The 17,209-nt window shown below is 36.0% G+C and overlaps 2 protein-coding genes across 2 annotated transcripts; both read right to left on the minus strand.

The window, feature by feature from the left end:
- Positions 1-1,369: 1,369 nt before the first annotated feature.
- On the minus strand, positions 1,370-2,921 carry LOC120076424 (stemmadenine O-acetyltransferase-like). The gene has a single exon (XM_039030245.1). It carries the CDS (start codon positions 2,882-2,884, stop codon positions 1,550-1,552), a length of 1,335 nt encoding a protein of 444 aa, XP_038886173.1. The 5' UTR covers positions 2,885-2,921; the 3' UTR covers positions 1,370-1,549.
- A 10,094-nt stretch (positions 2,922-13,015) lies between these two features.
- LOC120076478 (stemmadenine O-acetyltransferase-like) lies at positions 13,016-16,161 on the minus strand. The gene is made up of 2 exons (XM_039030318.1): positions 15,204-16,161; positions 13,016-14,020 (listed from the first exon to the last, which is right to left on the minus strand). Exons 1-2 carry the CDS (start codon positions 16,121-16,123, stop codon positions 13,519-13,521), a joined length of 1,422 nt encoding a protein of 473 aa, XP_038886246.1. The 5' UTR covers positions 16,124-16,161; the 3' UTR covers positions 13,016-13,518.
- Between the last annotated feature and the right edge of the window lie 1,048 nt (positions 16,162-17,209).

Genomic DNA, 17,209 nt, shown 5'->3' on the forward strand with positions numbered 1-17,209 from the left:
TTAGCAATGTGTGCTAGTCGTTGTGATGTTGAACGCTAAACAATCGTATACCTGCAGAAGCTAAGTGATACGTTTAAATGTTATATGATAGCACTACGCGATCGTTTAGCTTTGGCATAGGAACTAAACGATACGTTGGATTTGCTAAACGATGGCACTACATGATCGTTTAGCTACAATGCGTGCTAAGCGATGCGATGAAGTGCTATGCGATAGCGCTGAGTTGGTGACATATTTATATCTAAGAATGATTTAAAGATGCGGTTATCTATGTTAGCAATTAGGGCCAAATTCCAGAATATCCACTTACACGGCTCGATCACATACCCACTTCAAGTGCTTTGAAGCCTGGTCGGGCGCCACCTACTCCTACCCGGTTTTGCCTCCTTCCCCCTCGTCCTTTCCTCTCTTTCCCACCCATACCTGGTCGAAATACACATACAGCCCGACCGGTCTACCACCAGACACAATCTTCCCCAAATCTATCCCAAAGCAACTTCAAACTTGTCCGCCCAATCACAATGGTATGAAGCCCGGTCGGGTAAGACCAATTTTCAAAAACACATTTTAGGCTCAAACCTATTCAGAAAATGCCGAACATGATGTTTTTAGGAAAAAAAAAATAACATTCAACATAGATCTAACATAGATTTCAAATATTCACACAAGAACATCTAACATAAACTAACACATTGAGTGAAAAAAAAATGAAAATCTATACCTTAGTTGAAAATTCCCAAATGATCTTTAACGAAAAGGAGAATGACAAGGAAATGTAGAATGGAAAGAGTGAAATGGAGTGAGATTGAGACTTTTGAAATGGAGAAGAGTAAAAATGGAAAAGAAAAGTGAGGGTTTGGAGGGTTTAGGATAATTTTTATTAATTTCATTAATTTTCAAAATTGTAAGGTAAAAAAAATAAACTTTTTAAAAATGGTCCAAAAGTCAAAATCAAAACTTGAGAAAGGTTGTTTTTGTTAATTACCTTAGAATTCTCCCAAAAATGGATGTTTCTAGCTAGAACGCATGGATTACAAATTTTGAAGCCACAAGTTTTGAGTTATGTATACATGAGTTGGGTTGAGGGGTTTTTTTACATATCCAAGAAAATATAAAAAATTCAATCAATCTAATTCGAGATAAATCTAAACCAACTCAATTCTTACAATTTAAGTTAGATAGTTCGAATTATTGGGTCATTTCAAAATTTATCAATTAATTATTAAAATTTTCAAATGTACTGTTAGATACAAAATTTGTATAAACCTTCTCTCAATAGGTTTTCCTCGCCCTTGTATAGTTGGAGCTAATTGAGATTTCATGTTAAAACAAATAAATACAAAACTCAAAATTGTTTTAATACTGAACTTGTAATTTTATATTTTCTTTACTAATAAAACGTTACAAACACACTTAAACACACACATATATAGAGGAAAATACAAATAACATACAGCAGTTCACAAAACAAAGATTCAACATAATTAAACAAGAAAGACAAGCACAAACCACAAAGAAAATAGAGTAATAATGGATGGGTTTTGATTTTTCAGGCGAGTGGAGAAGAAGGGGTAGGAATAGTAGCAGCATATTTCAAGAACACTTCATCGGCTTCAAGCTTATTCATGTATTGTTCTTCCAGGTGAACAATTGCATCAATCCCATCTCCATCTTTCGATTCCAAAAACGCCACCAGATTCTTGAACCACAGCCCCGGAAAAGTTACCCAAACCGGCCGCCCCCACCCGAAATCGACGTCATAAAGCGGCAGTCTACAAGTACTACTAAAAGCACATGAGATTATCTCTCCATTAACCACTTTCGAAGCAAAATCCTTCACAGTTTCCATCAAATCCTTATTTTCGTTCAGAAATTTCTTCGCCATTTCCCCGTTGATTTTGTTTGTTTCTTCTCTGAGTTGCTTAACCAAACCGTAGCAATTTTCGTCGGTGTTGAGCATTTCCGGGGAAGGGAAGATCATCACGTTGAAGTAGTAATTCCCGAAGGCATCATGTGGAAGTGGAGGATTCATTTTTGGACGGAGATTTACTGTGTAGTTTATAAGAAACGACACGTCGTTTGACATTGCAGAACCGTGTTTAAGAGCTGCGATGAATCGACTGTAAACAAAAGCTGACAAGGATTCAATTCGTGAAGGTCGGATCTGGTTTATCGTAGCTTGATTTTCTGCGTATTTGGCTCTAATGGCTTCCAATTTCGATTGCTCGAAAACAAATCTTCTCGCGACTCTGTTTCTTACGAGCGTCATTGCCGTATCGTACGACATCGTTTTGGCCGGAAAAATTTTAGCGCCTTCCATGTGGGGTTTGAAAACGTCTTTCACGCCACGAGCCATAGCGGCCCAGTTATTGTTCAACGAAAAAAGCGTCATCGCGTCGGCTATTTTGTGCGAAATACATGACGCAACCGCCACTCCACCGCACGCGAATTCCGTGAACTGAACCGCCATTAATTCTTCATTGAACCGGTCCAACTCGACCGGGAATAGCCGGTTCAGATCGTCCGGCTGGGCGAATTGGACCACGTCGGCGAGTTGCGAGTTGACTCGGGCTTCCCGGAATGGGACGCCGGCGTCGTTGCAGTTGATGAAGGAAGACGCGTAGTTTGGACGGCCGGCGAGTTGTGGGTAGTGAGAGAGGACGTCCGGGAGAGTGCTCCGAAGGCGGTTTTTGAAGGCGAGAGCGAAGTCGAGATCTTCGCCGCCGCTGCCGCTGTCGGTGGATCGGTAGAAGTAGAGGGTGGGTGCGTAAATGTGGACAGTGATTTGATCGATGAGCGAGAGAGGATAACGGCGGAGATGGGGAGGAGTTGGGGTAGAAGGTTTGATTAACTCTTCTGAGATAATGTCAACTTCAAGCTTCATGGTTGTTATTTTTGTGTGTTAAGGAGGAAAAAAGCAAGGGAAGTATTGATGGTGTTAATATGAAGAAACTGAATATGTTTGGTTTTTATTTATAGAGATTTGGGAATATGTAGTTTACATGCATACAACATCATATTAATGAGTATTATGTCATCAGGATTTCAAAACTTAAAATATTTACATACATCTTAGGTTATAAAAGAAAATTTTAGTATTATTATAATATATATTTTTCATCTTTTAGTACTGGTTCACACAATTCTTAAATGTTACTTTTTTCAAGGAAAGAATGCATGCAAAATGAAGATTTGTCTTTTATTATTTGAAAATTGACTTATACCTATAATTGAGACTAGGGTAGAGGTGATAGTCGGTTCGGTTTTGTCGGTTTTGAGGTTAACCAAGAACCAAACAAAATCAATTTATTTTATAAAGAAGAGATCCAAACCAGTATCCAATAAATACTAAAACCATTATTTTTATTTGGTTCTCGATTCTTGAAATTTTCTTTTTTCTTTCCAACTTTAATTTTAGGTGTCTTTTTAAATATTAAAAAAATATTTACATTTTATAACAAAAAGTTCTAAAAGTACAAAACATTTTTAGAATTTTTGGTTATTAAGTGTAAATATTTTTGGGATTTTTCTATTTATTAATTTTATTTCAATTTTTGTTTTGATTTGGTCGGGTTTCCTAAGTTAAAATTAAAATTGGATTCATTTCTTTTTTATAGATTGAAATTGAACATTTTTATTTTTATTTTTATTTGCAGTTTTTAAATACAAAACATAAACACTCCATAATAATTGGTCTAGATAACTGATGTTAGAATTTATTTATAAGGGTATACATACCCTTTAGGTTCAGTTTTGATTGTTTTTTCTAATCAAAATCAGATATGAACCAATATTTTGTAGCAAATTTTTCTTCTTTTTTAAAATATTATTTCAGTGTGTGTGATTAGAGTATGTTGCACAAACATATTAGAATGATATATTATTATCATATTCGAACTTCTGATCTCGAAATTGATAATAGAGTACTATGTCAGTTGAACTACATTCATATTGGTATTTATTACTATTATTACTCTATTTTAAAACGGTGGTTATGGCCTGAGTAATTTTACCACTCAATATTAAAATTTAAGGAAAAAGAAGTACTTTTTCCCTTGAATTTCTATTCTCAATTGATTTTAGTATTAGATAAGGTCAGCAAATTTGATTCATTGAGAAAACTGTTGTGATTCATTTATAAGTCGTCGTCGTATATACAAACTAACTACCAAGTTACGACAAAACAACTTAATAAATATCTTCAAACTCTTGGTATCAGATGTATGCATGATTCATCGTTTTTTTTTTTTTTTTGTTAAATTCACATTAGTGTAGTATTAGGGCATTTTCAATGATTTTCTCGGTATTGTTCCAAAACCAATCTACTGTGCTACGCGACGAAGAACATGTCAAAAAGGTAATAGTCAACGTGACGAATAGCTCGGGGCTGAGTCGATAGGCAAATAAGATGCCGATAGACTCAGAAGATGAAGGAGTAAGTAAGTCGAAGAGGACAAAGTCAAGTAGTTCGTTCCGCTATACCAAAAGGAGGGACTTTAAAAACGACTTTGACTTCTCCGCTCCTAAAGAAAGGGTGCTTTCGTTCAAGAAGAGATCCATATCTATGCTTCGAAGGGACAACAAGAAGGTTACAAGGATCAATACTTCGATTTTCAAGACCGACTCTTTCAACCGCTCAGACATCCATCCCCTTCGCGCTTCACCCGCCCCATCTATCCGTGCGCTGGCAGGTAAGGGCTTATCTATGTGATTCGCTACACTTGCTTGCGCCTATTGACGGACTAATCTATTGTCTTGTCGGTTACCGAATCTTTTCCAATAGTACAAATCGCTACGCGTCACTTGTTTCTATATGGTAATATGCACCTTGGTTGCTGCGCAGCTTGAGGATAATAGCAACACGAGAGTGAAGAACGAGTTACCCTCCAAATAAAAAGAGTGAATGAGTCCGACTCAAGCGAGTGAGTGAAAAGCGTGGCAAGAGAGCGAGTTCGACTCGCGAACGATCAGCAAGTGAAGGACCGATCCTTTTGCGCCAGTACTGTTGCGAGACTGGTACTTGGCGGCTCACGAGCAACATATAGACTAACGGTTGCCCATCACTCACTTGCTCTCTTTTGAAGGCCCTTTCTATTTTCTTTCTAGTATGGTTCCCCTATAAGAAAATTGAATGCCCAACTTTGCAGAGTTGCTCTTTCCTCAGGCCAGAGCACAGTTACTCTAAGAGTGTATTTGAAATAATTTTCAAGTGATTAATTTAAAATTAAGTAATTTTAAAAGAAATTTAAGTGTTCGACAATCATTTAAAATGAATTTTGGAAAATGAGTTTATAAAATAAATTGATTTAAGATAAACACTTGAAATCAACTTTAAAAAAATGAATTTTAAGTATTTAATGGTTAATCTCTTCTTAATTTGTATTAGAAACTTCAGCCACTATTTTGGGGACTACCGACGGCCAACTTCCCGCCATAGCTATCGATCAAATTTTGGCGGCCACCATTGCCGACTGCTCGCCGGCCAGCTTCTAGCCATCACCATTGCGAAAAAACTTTAACGACCACCACTACAAATCTTTTATAGTAATTTGACATCAATAAAAATAATTTTAGAAGATAACAAATCAAACTTTATATTGAATTTATTTTTTAAAAAAATTGCCAAACATATGTGTGTATTTATTTTAAGTAGTTTTTGTCAAAAGTGTTTAAATGAAAATGAATTTTTGAAAAATATTTTTTCTCTTAGTTATTCCAAACGACTCTTAATTGTGCTAGTTCTATGTTTCAAAAAATACTCCCAATTATAAAAGTTTTATAATACCTTTAAAATATTGATTCATTTAGGTCATGTTTTTTTTACTGTAAACGTAATCAATCAATTGTAATATCAAAAGTGAGCCCATTCATTTAAATATATTCTAGATGACTAGTTAACTATGTTACGTGAATTATGAATAATAACAAAAAAAAAAAAAAAAAAAAAACTATTACAATTACAACTATTTGATGGTTAAGTAATTGAGGGTTATTTACATATTTGGTATATAGAGACTATGTTTATTTTGAATCACTTGTGACTTAATCCTATTGTTATATTGAAACCTAAAAATGTCCCCTAAGCTATATACTTGATTTTCTAAGTCATGACTTATAAACTAAATGTCATTTAAGTTATATGTATGATAATGATTTTGTTTTTAGTTCTCTATTTTTAAAATTTATACTTGTTTTATTTCAAAATTTTTATTGAAATTTTTACCTTTGTTAGAAAAACGCTTGAATTTTTAATTAAATAATAAAAACAAAAATAAACTTTTGAAAAAGTTTTCAAAACCGGCTTGATTTTTTTAAAACGTGCATTAGTAAAAAAAAATGCATAATAAAACTAATCATTGATGATATATTGTTTATAAGCTTAATTTTTCAAACTTAAACTATTATCAAATGAGTCTTGAATAATATTACATGTACTCAATCCATTCGATACCATTTTACATTGGAGCTAAGTTTATAGAGTTAAATACAAACCTCAAAAGATCAAATAATCAACAACCCCATTTTGGTGGGCAATGAGATTGTTGGGAATGACCCTATCATACCCCATTCCAGATTACCTTCTTAATCTGAATGGAGTGGTGACTACAGCAGTTACCAACCATTTTGCTGGCACTTATTGCCTATCTAACCTGTTAAATTTGCTCAGATCCTGAATACGTATATTTCATCAATATACTGAATAAATTAACTCATAACTTAACACATTTACATTACAGGGGTTCCTAGCATTGTTCAGACATGAATATTACAACTTAATGAGCCCTATCTAGAATACTAGTGAAGGAAATCAGACTTGAGATTTCCATGAGCAGCGGAAGAACAATTATTCCAAATCACAATCATGAATGAACATTACATTTACAATCGACTTCAAAACAAACAGTTATGCAATTACTACAGAAATTACAACATGAAAAACTCAAATGAACAAAGAGAAAAACTCTACGAACATTTGAAGATGCATCTCCATGCTTCTTTGCGCACGACCGCTCGAACAACAGCAACTTCGAACGCTCGATCTACATGACTGCAACACAACACGAACCCTTCGCGCTCGTCCTCAATGATCGCCTCGACCATGAACTCCTCAGCAACAGCACGAACGACCTCCACAAAACCTCGATGGTGTCGAGTTGAGTATGACACTACCAACAAGGCTTCCTTGGTAATCTCAGTGTGAGAATCTAGGGGGTGCGCTCTGCTCGGACTTGGTATGAGGCAGACAACGGAGGAAACACTAATCATGTACACGACTGAGCAAGTGGGAGATGGCGGAGACCTATCGTATAGGTCGATGTCCAATCGTTTAGATAAAGCTAAGCGATCGTCTAACAAAAGCTATGTGATCGTTTAGCTCGGTATATCGCCTACAGGACCACTTACACGATCGTTTACTTTGGGCAAGCAATCATCTAGCAAAACTATGTGATCGTTTAGTAAATATTGTGTGATCTTTTAGCATGCCACTGCACGATCGTTTAGCTCGCCTTAGCCGTCGTTTAGTAAATCCATATTTACTTGACGACTACCGTGAGATCCCTTTTTTCGTCGAGAGAAACTCTCAAAAGAATTTATGAAAACTTTTCAACAGTTTGTAAAACTTACTAAAATTAAGAAATATTTTCCTTTTATCTCAACGGTTACATGAATCCAATAACCACCCACTCAATGGTTATTAAAGAAAAAGAATTAATTATCCAATAATTAATATTATATAAATATAAATGATAACCAACTTATCATACTATATTTATAACCTATAGTTTTAATATTCATCTCATGAAACATATGAAACCATAATTATTTTTCTATTCCATGGTTACTTAATGTAAATCTCATTTACATCCAATCCTCCACTAGATGTATCTCATAACTATCATACCAATTATATCATAATAATCAATCAAAATACCTATTGTCAATTGAACATTTCAAAATCAACACCAAAGAACTAATCTTCAACTGAATCCATTGAGCTACCAAGGGGACCTTATGGACCGTGTAGCTCGAAGCATCCACGGTACAGTGAATAATTGACTAAACTTAGTCACAGGATCCACCATCCGTTAACTGCCAGACACTCACTAAAGATATCAACAGCTAAACTCTCCTTACTACAGATATATTATGTGTCCATCTTAACCAATATGCAGCAATGCGATAACCCTTCACAGATCGCTCGTAAGTACAGCTGGGGCAATAACTGTTATAGCCCTTGTATTTACATCTATCTTCTTAAGTACCACTGATCCCTCTAATGAAACATAAGTCATAGTCCTACTATGGACTGTGTCTTCTCTTCCAAAGAGAATCTGAACCACTATGTTCAAGCCCCAAAATCAGCCCTTAAGGAGCAATCTCTCTACTTATTCCTGCTTCGGGAAATGGAGTGAATTCCATCTGTGGATTGAGTTCCAGCTCCCAGAATCAGACAAGTTCATAAAAGGTAGGCATAGTTAAGTTGGCAATCTGGCCCACTCTCACTCATGAACTAATCAAAGGACCGCCCTTAAAGACAGGAGTTCCCAAAACACTCAGGATTGAGGTCGTGTCACCTATGGTCATTTAGGTGAGATGCAAGTCTCTAGTATCAACGGCGTTATATATAGAGTCTAGCCATCTTGTGGTCCAGGTCTTATACAAACTCTTTGTATAGGACACCCCCGCTCGCACTTCTCCACATGAATGGTCAAGATCTACCATTTGTAGTAGTTTACAACACTTGCAAACCTCTACAAAGCGAGCCGTATCCGTAGTGTCACCAGGATCAGGTATCTCACCTTAATCCTTATACTACAGACCTATTTAGGTTATCACTTAAGGCATGATCCACTTGTATATCACATATACATGCTTAAGTTCACATAAGATAACTAAGGAGCTTTCTTTATTGGATATGAATAAATGCCAGAATTAAATAACACTTATTTTATTCATTAAACAATGTGTATCTTTTCAAAACAACGAGACTCCGGGAGAATTAGGACACCAATCCCAACAACTAGTCCCTATATGACAAACACATATGTACTAACTAATACAGATCTTCAATTAAGCTTCCTTCAACCTGACTCTTTGAGTGATAGAGCAGCAGCAGAGAATTCTTTTGAGAACTGTTCGTTACTTGAAAGGAAAACATTTGAAAATAGAAGCTAGAAGCCCAGTGAGTGACTAACATTTAAAGCATAACTTTCATACATAAATCTAATATTAGAACTGAAAGCTTTAACTGAAAACATAAACTTGGCAACTATTATTCATTTTATCATTAACATCACATAACACTATTTCATGCTTTGTTGGACTATTGTGGTGGCCCTGTTGCTCACTCTTCATCATGCTCAACTGCATTACTACTTAATTGGGAAGGAACCCATTTGTTCACTTCCTAAAAACATAACTTACAACCTTAGTTGAGAGAGAAACTTTACTCAATTCCTCAACGACAACCCATAGTTAGTGTGGAATGATTTCAACACTACCAATAGCAACTTTTCTTACATTCATGTGATTCTAGTTTAAGTACTGTCATACCTTAGGTACTACTACTCAGATCCTTCTCCGTGTCCTTCAATATCGAGTTGCTCAGAAACCTTCTCCGTGTTCTTCAATATCGAGCTATTCAAATCTAAGACTGAGCTTCATACCTTTTCATCTAGTCCTTTAGTACTGAGCTACTCATGCTAAACTTGCATATTCTTATCTCTTAATGAATTGGTTTCCCAAAAGCATACTGTACTAATGCATACTCATGTTTATTAAAAGCATAACATAAACATAACATTAATATGAGATGGGTTGCTTGGAAACTATTTGAGAATAGTTGTCATAAATAGCTTTCAATAAACATGCATTACTAGACATTCATAAGCATTAGCAATTTACTTAAAACATTTAAAGCATTTAGAGTTACTCACAGTCTTTGGCAATCCTCTTCATGTACTTCTCCTTTTGATATCGAATCTTTCAATGCTATGTTCATTGTGCATTGAACACTTAGCAAAATTCTTAGGCCTTAACTTGACTAGGCAGCAACTTCATTACCATGCGTCCATGCCTTGCTTTAGGCGTTCAAGCCTCCCATGCGGCCAAGCTTCTAGCCCACGCCTACTGCCCATCGCATGGCCCATTGCATAGTAATCTTTGCACCCATCGTTTAGCTCATGCGCCCATCTTATGGCACATCAATGCATGCCCTATGCGTTCATCTGATCGTGCCCATAAACTCCAACACAACCTTACGCTTAATACCTTGTACACCTGTCTGTAGGATCCAACGCCTACATAACACTTGCGCTTATGACTTCAATATGCGTTGCATGGTCTAATGTTTCTCAGCGCATCTTTGCGCCAATTAAGCCTCCAACGCATGCGCTTAGCATCATCGTCAAGCCTTTCAAGCTGCTTGTTTGTTCAATCCAAGCAGCTGCCTGCTTGTTCAAGATTCCAGATTTAACTTGCAATTTTAATAACTAATTTTTCAGGCCTTTTCTCGAGGAATTTCCTTCTACAAACATTCTCTAAAATGTCTTAGCAAGCTTAACTTAAAATTTTGGCTCAGAATTCCTTGTGATTGAACCGGAATCCTCAGATCATCAAGACTAGCCCAAACTTACCAGAGAACTCGACCTTTAGCCGAATTTTTCACTCTCCAGCTCAATTATGCTAGAATCTCCTTTCGGCATTTCAACCTCAGTAACTAGATACACTTAGGGTTTGAATCGCTCTAAAATTACTCCATTTGCACGAGCGAATTTCTCAAACCCTCTCTTTCTAGTCGAGTTTCCCTTTTAAACTAGCAACTGTATGTTCTCCTTTTAACATCAAGCTACCACCTCATCCTTAAAGGGATAATATCAAACCTGAGTATGACAGCTGGCTTAGCTCATCAATCACTAAGATGATCCTTTCCTCTTGGTTATCGATGCAAGGGTCAGCTCCCAAGCCAACGCTTCCAACCACATGGCTGCATGCCTCCTCCACACAATGCATCGCCCAATCTGTCTAACGCATAGCTCACTTAGAGACTATTGCATCCCTCCTTTGGTCGCATACTCCTAAGCGAACGCATGTGCTAGCCCACACAGCTATCTTAACATATCAACCAAGTGTTATGCCTTCACCTCATAGCATAACTTTAGCGTGCTTCGAGTTTTAACGTCTTACGCACATCGCATACTTCTTCGTCTAGTGCCCAACGCCTATCTTCTAACGCCTGTCGTGTAGCTCATCGTATAGTGTTGATGTCGATCGTGCAGTGCCAACGCCTCATCGCTTACCGCTATCATCCAATGCATAGCACTATCGCTTAGCGCGACCCTTCGTAACGTCTAGCACTGCACTTTACCGCATGATCGCCTATCACATTGCTTAGCTGCCGCTCATTTGCTAGACGATCGCCTACCTCATCGTGTAGCACCACTCATTTGCTACACGATCGTCCAGCACGCGCATCTCTAACGCCCAGCGCCTATGCTCGCGCACACTTGAGGTTGTAGCATGCTTTGCTACGTATAGCTTTTCTCCTAGCCACACTTTGGCTTTCTTCAATGCCCAAATAACCTCGCAAGCCCCTTGGTTGCCGCAAGCCTTATCAACGCATCATGCCCTTCAACTCATGCGTTCATCCTTAGTTCCAACGCATAGTTTATCCTTGCCTTCAACACTTAGCCTCTACAAGCCTTGGGTGCTACACACAACCTCATGCGTCCACACTTCTCCATCAACGCATGCCTATACTTGGCTTCCATACTTGGTCAATTTTCACTTGTTATACTATCTAAAACTCACCTATGACTAAGTATTTCTAACACATAATTTTCTTCCTCCATCTTCCTACTTTCTTTACCATCTTTCACAACTTTATTTAACACGCCCATTACTCACTTATGTAGGAAAAAATAGATTACGGGGTTTATAGACCCCACTTACCAAGGCCCATAAGAGAGTCACATGGTGAACTCCACCTTCTCTTATCCCACATTGGAGAGTTATGAAGTGACTAGAAGGAATAAATAGGAGAGCACCTTTATTCTTTTATAAAATTAGGTAGAGGGGTAGTAAAAGGTCTTTCCCTCCCATAAAGGGGGGAGTTGTGTTGATTGGACAAATTTTTGTCGAACAACTAAGTATCACAAAGATGAATACCATTATTTGGATGCATTTCACTCAATTTTTTTTTAAATTTGGTAACCATTTGATTTTTATTTTTGAAATCAAGTCTATAAACACATCTTCAACCCCTAATTTTATTGTTTTATTATTTACTTTTTACCCATACTTTCAAAAACCAATTTAGCTATTGAACCAAAGATATTAATATCTTGACAACATTCCGAGCAACTCCTCAAGGAAGCAGGAGACGTTGTAGCTGTTGAATCTTCTACTAGTAGATGGACAATTGTGTAGACCAAAGAGCTTACATTGTTACAAAGGTCGATGTTAAAAATTGTTTTTGTTTTTTAAACTTAGATTAAGAATTCAATTCTTTATACTTGAAAAAGATACAAATTACGATAAGAAATTGAGGGTAAATTAACTTAATTTAAAAAAAAAAACATAATCATTATTAAACTATGGTACAAATGTATAATTGATATGATTCTTTGAAGTTTCATCCCTCGAATCACAATTGTTGCATGGGGTTTTTGCACGGAGTAGGCACCCAAATGAAATTATGTCCAAAATTCAAATTTGATCAAAAATGGCCTTTTACTTACGTTAGCTATGTGGGAAAGTATCATCTTGTCCCTAAACTGCACGCGAGGATTTGATACTCAAACGAATTTTCATTTCTCGTTCCTTTTTCTTGTTCCTCATCAGACTAATTTTTCCTTAATTTAGATTCTTCTTCTCGCTTCTCACTCCTTGCTTTTGTACCTCATTAGACGCAACTGCAATTTTTCTTTTGAAAAAAAACTACATAACAAAGAAGGAAGAGAGAAATTTTTTTATCAAAGAAGAAAAAAAGTATAGAAGAAGAATGAGAACGCATAAAAAATGGAAGAAGAAGATGAAGAAGAAGAATGCATAAAAAATGGAAGAAGACGACGATGACGTTGCAGAACCAACAAAAAAATTGGAAGAACAAGAATGCAGAAGAGAAAGAAGAAGACAAATACATAAAAAATACAAATCTTTTTTCTTTTTTAGATCGATCAGCTGCAAAAAGAAGAAATGAAATGAGAAAGCATTGAGGTTAAAGTGGTAATTTCCGATGTTCAGTCAATATCAAAATTTCATCATGTTTTAAAATTAGATTTAATTTTGATTTGGCCCCTAAAAAGGGTCTCTGTGCAATTCTTCCATTGTTGCATACTAAAGAAATCAAATAATACAATTATTGGTGAACCCAGAAACAGAATGGACGTAACTAAAATTTAAAACACACACACATACCACAAAATTAACGAAACCTTTTGGATTTTAAAGGAACAAATTAAAACAAACCAAGAAATCACACTTCACACATAAAAATACTTTAATCAGAAGAAGAAATTAAAAGGCAGTAGGAGAAGCAAACTTGAGAAACTCGCAATCTACTTCAAACCTCTTCATGTGCGATTCCTTCAAATGAACGATAGCATCAACGGCGCCGTCGCCGGACTTGGTGTCCATAAAAACGACGAGGTTTTTGAAAGGCAGCGCCGGCGAGGCCGCCCAGAGCGGCGATCCCCAGCCGAAGTCGGCGTCGTAGAGAGGGAATCGGCAGAGGCTGGTGAAGGCGCAGGACACGATCTCGCCTTTGGCGAATCTGGCGGACGTGGCTTTGATGATCTCCACTTGCGCGTTCTCTTCTTGGAATTGCCTGAGAAACTCGGCGTTGATTTTGGCGATCTGAAGTCTGACCTCGTTGACCAGGGCACAGCAGTTGGGGTCGGCCAGTGTTTGGGCAGAAGGGAGGGTCATGGCGTTTCTGTAGTAATTTCCGAACGCATTTTGTGGAAGCGGTGGGTCTAGTTTTTGGCGTATATTCACCGTATGACACACTAGGAATAATCTGTTCAATTTTAATTATAGCTCACTAATTAATTAAAAAAGTTTATTTAGAAAAAAAAAACAAGTTTAATTATTTGATTTTTAGTTTTTAATTTTTGAATTCATATTTCCTTTCATTTTATTCATCTCCATCTTTTTTTTAAGTAAGTAATTGAATTCTTAATTTAAATTTTTAAAATTCGACATTTTTTAAAATATTGATAATATATATATATATAACAAAATAAAAATTTTAGAAGTATAAAGTATATTTATAGACTTAATTTTTAAAAATTTAAAACTGAAAATCATATGGACATTAGATTAGACCTAAAGTTTTTAGATTTTACCTTTTAATTTTTACTAATATATATATATTTTTTGGTCTTAGGTGTCAATTAAAAAAATAATTTTGAGAATCCATTTAGAAATTCTTCTGATATAGAGAGAGAGAGAGACCGTTTATTTTTTATACTCGTGTTTTTAATATTATTCTATTCTAATTTTCATTTAATTTTAGTTCAAATAAAAGTATCTGACTCAACCAGTTTTATTTTTATTTCACTCTCAGTACAAGGGAAAAAGTGAGAATAATTTTGTGTATATTTTTAAGAGAACAAAAAAACAAAATATAAAAAGCCAGCTCACAAACCAATGTCTATTTCCATATAATTTTAAAACCAGCACTTTAGTATGTATTTGAACATGAAAAAGAGTTTAAAATGATTTTTAAGACTACTTGGAGCATTAATTGACTAACAATAAAATCATGTCACCATTGAATGAAGTGTTAGTTAGATGGGTTATGAATGCTTCACTTCAAAAGAAAATGTATTTTATTAAACAAAATACCTATCCAACAAATATTTTTTATTCAAAAACTTAAACTAGTGAATGAATGTTGATTTAATTATATCATCAAATACATAATTTACCCCTTTTAGAAAAATTTTCACTGAATAGAAAAAATATCAAATTATTTATAGAAATAAAAAAAAAAGATAATTATAAACATTGGTAGACTTATATAGTATCGGGATAAATTTGTATCAAACATTTATAAAAGAGTTTAAATTTTATTATTTTGTGTAAATATGTTTCTTATTTTGCTATTTTTTAAAATCTTTTTTACGTGCGATTTTATTATATGACTATGGAATCTAAGATATTGTATAATATAACTTCGACCACGGTTAGGAGGTTACCGATCAGTTTGAGCAGAGGATTCGTCTTCAATGGCGGCAAGGAAACGGCCATAAATAAAAGCTGATAAGGCTTCAACTTTCGTAGGACGCCTCTGGCCTTCCATGGCCGCTCTCTCTGCATATTTCTCTCTAATGGCTTCCACTTTCGAACCGTCTATAACAAATCTCCTTGCAACTCTATCTCTCACGATGCTGTTCCCAGTGTTATAAACAGCCGCGTTCCTCGGTGGAAACAGCTTCGCAGCCACTAAATGCGGCCGGCCTATAGCCTCCGCCTCGCCGCGCGCGGCTCTCGCCCAGCTGTTCACAACGGAGAAAAACGACAGAGCATCAGCAATTTTATGCGAAACGCAAACGCCGAGGCCGATTCCGCCGCATTCGAAGAAGTTCAGTTGAACTCCCATGGAAATTTCGTTGAGTCGATCCAGTTCGAACGGGACGAGGCAGTTGAGATCCTCGGGGAAGGACCTGGAAACGACGTCGTGGAGATTGAATTTGACACGGGTTTCTAAGAAAGGAATGCCGTCGTCGTTGCAATCGATTACGAAATCCGCGTAATTGACTCGGCCGGCGAGGGGATAGTAGTCCGACAAGACGGCGGAGAGGGTGTTTTTGAGGTGATTCTTTATTTGGATTTTGGTGAAGTTTGAATCTCTGTTGAGTTGGTAGAAATAGACCATAGGATTGTAGACATCGGCGGTGACTTGATCGAGAAATGAGAGTTTGTAACGGCGGAGATTGGCCGGCGTCGGAGAAGAAGGCTTGACCAGTTCCTCTGAAGTTACTTCAAGTTCAAGCTTCATTTTCTCTCTGTTAGGAAAGCAAAGTGATGAGTTTGATAGTTTCAGGGAGAGATTTGAAAAATATTTATAAACAGTGGAAGACGGCAAATATCGTCGCAGGTCAAAGAATCTCTTCATCCATTTCTTAACGATGATTGATGAGTAAACACGTGTACATAAACTGGAAGTTTGGGGATGGTGTTACAAAAACAGTATATTATATAATAGGAATCGTCTATTAATTATTTCCCCTGCTAACGAAGACGAAATCAATTTGTCAAAAATTTTAGAATATTGTCCGATTGAGCCTCTTTATAATTGGCGTAACCTTTTTTTTCTCTAGGGTGGGAAGAGCGGTATGCATTTTAAGTGCACCTAAGTTCTATATTCTCCTCTATATATATATTAAAAAATATAACATTTAAAAAAAAAAAAAAATTGACATATGTCAAATTTTAATTTAGTGCAACAAGAGTTACATCATAAGTAAGTATATGATGTACTCAAATATTTTCGAAATCAAAATTTTGATTCTGTCCATTTAAAAATAAATAAAGTCTTGGCTTGGAGTTTTGTTGAGGAGATGGATACATATACTCCATTCATTAAAAAATCGAATTAGACTTGAGGATTGAATTTGTCATAGCTTCAAACACTTTCTTTTGACTATCGATGACGTATACATCAACTAATAGAAACTCATTGAGGATAACTCGTACACACTTAACTTTGATGCTTCCTTCACCATGGGAGTGGTAGCCTTTGGAGCAATTATTCACAATTATAATGGTGAACCTTTGATTTTGATAAACAACTAAAGAATTGATCAATATTATTGAGTTTACTGGGGCTACTACTATCCTAAATGGAATTATTACCGTTGATAAACACATGTATTTTTCCAAGGTGAATTAAATTGAATCTTTAAAAACTTAGTTGAAGGCCGAGACTGTTTCAACAACGCAGTCCAAACATTTGTCAATGACATTCGAGCTTTTCATCGGCAAGTCATTGTTTTATACTTCTCTTTTATTCATGAAAGTGTAATTTTAGGGCTCTCATTCTAGCTTTTCACCAACTTCTCTGGAGTTTGATCATTTTAATTTAATTTCGACGCTCACATTTGAGCGTGTAAGCTTAATTTTGACATCTTTGAAAATTTTAAATCTATTGTTTTTTTCCATCTTTAAACTTTTAAAATATTTTAACAATTTTATCTCTGAA

This window comes from Benincasa hispida, chromosome 4, assembly GCF_009727055.1.
Source record: "Benincasa hispida cultivar B227 chromosome 4, ASM972705v1, whole genome shotgun sequence".
NCBI classification, from domain to species: Eukaryota; Viridiplantae; Streptophyta; class Magnoliopsida; order Cucurbitales; family Cucurbitaceae; genus Benincasa; species Benincasa hispida.

What these genes read in the sequence shown, in the direction of transcription:
- LOC120076424 (XM_039030245.1), bottom strand. Translation starts at nt 2,884, where the DNA reads ATGAAGCTTGAAGTTGACATTATCTCAGAAGAGTTAATCAAACCTTCT.
- LOC120076478 (XM_039030318.1), bottom strand. Translation starts at nt 16,123, where the DNA reads ATGAAGAGATTCTTTGACCTGCGACGATATTTGCCGTCTTCCACTGTT. An exon ending in TCCTCTGCTCAAACTGATCG is followed by an intron (nt 14,021 to 15,203) that starts GTAACCTCCTAA and finishes AAAATTGAACAG; the next exon opens with ATTATTCCTAGTGTGTCATA.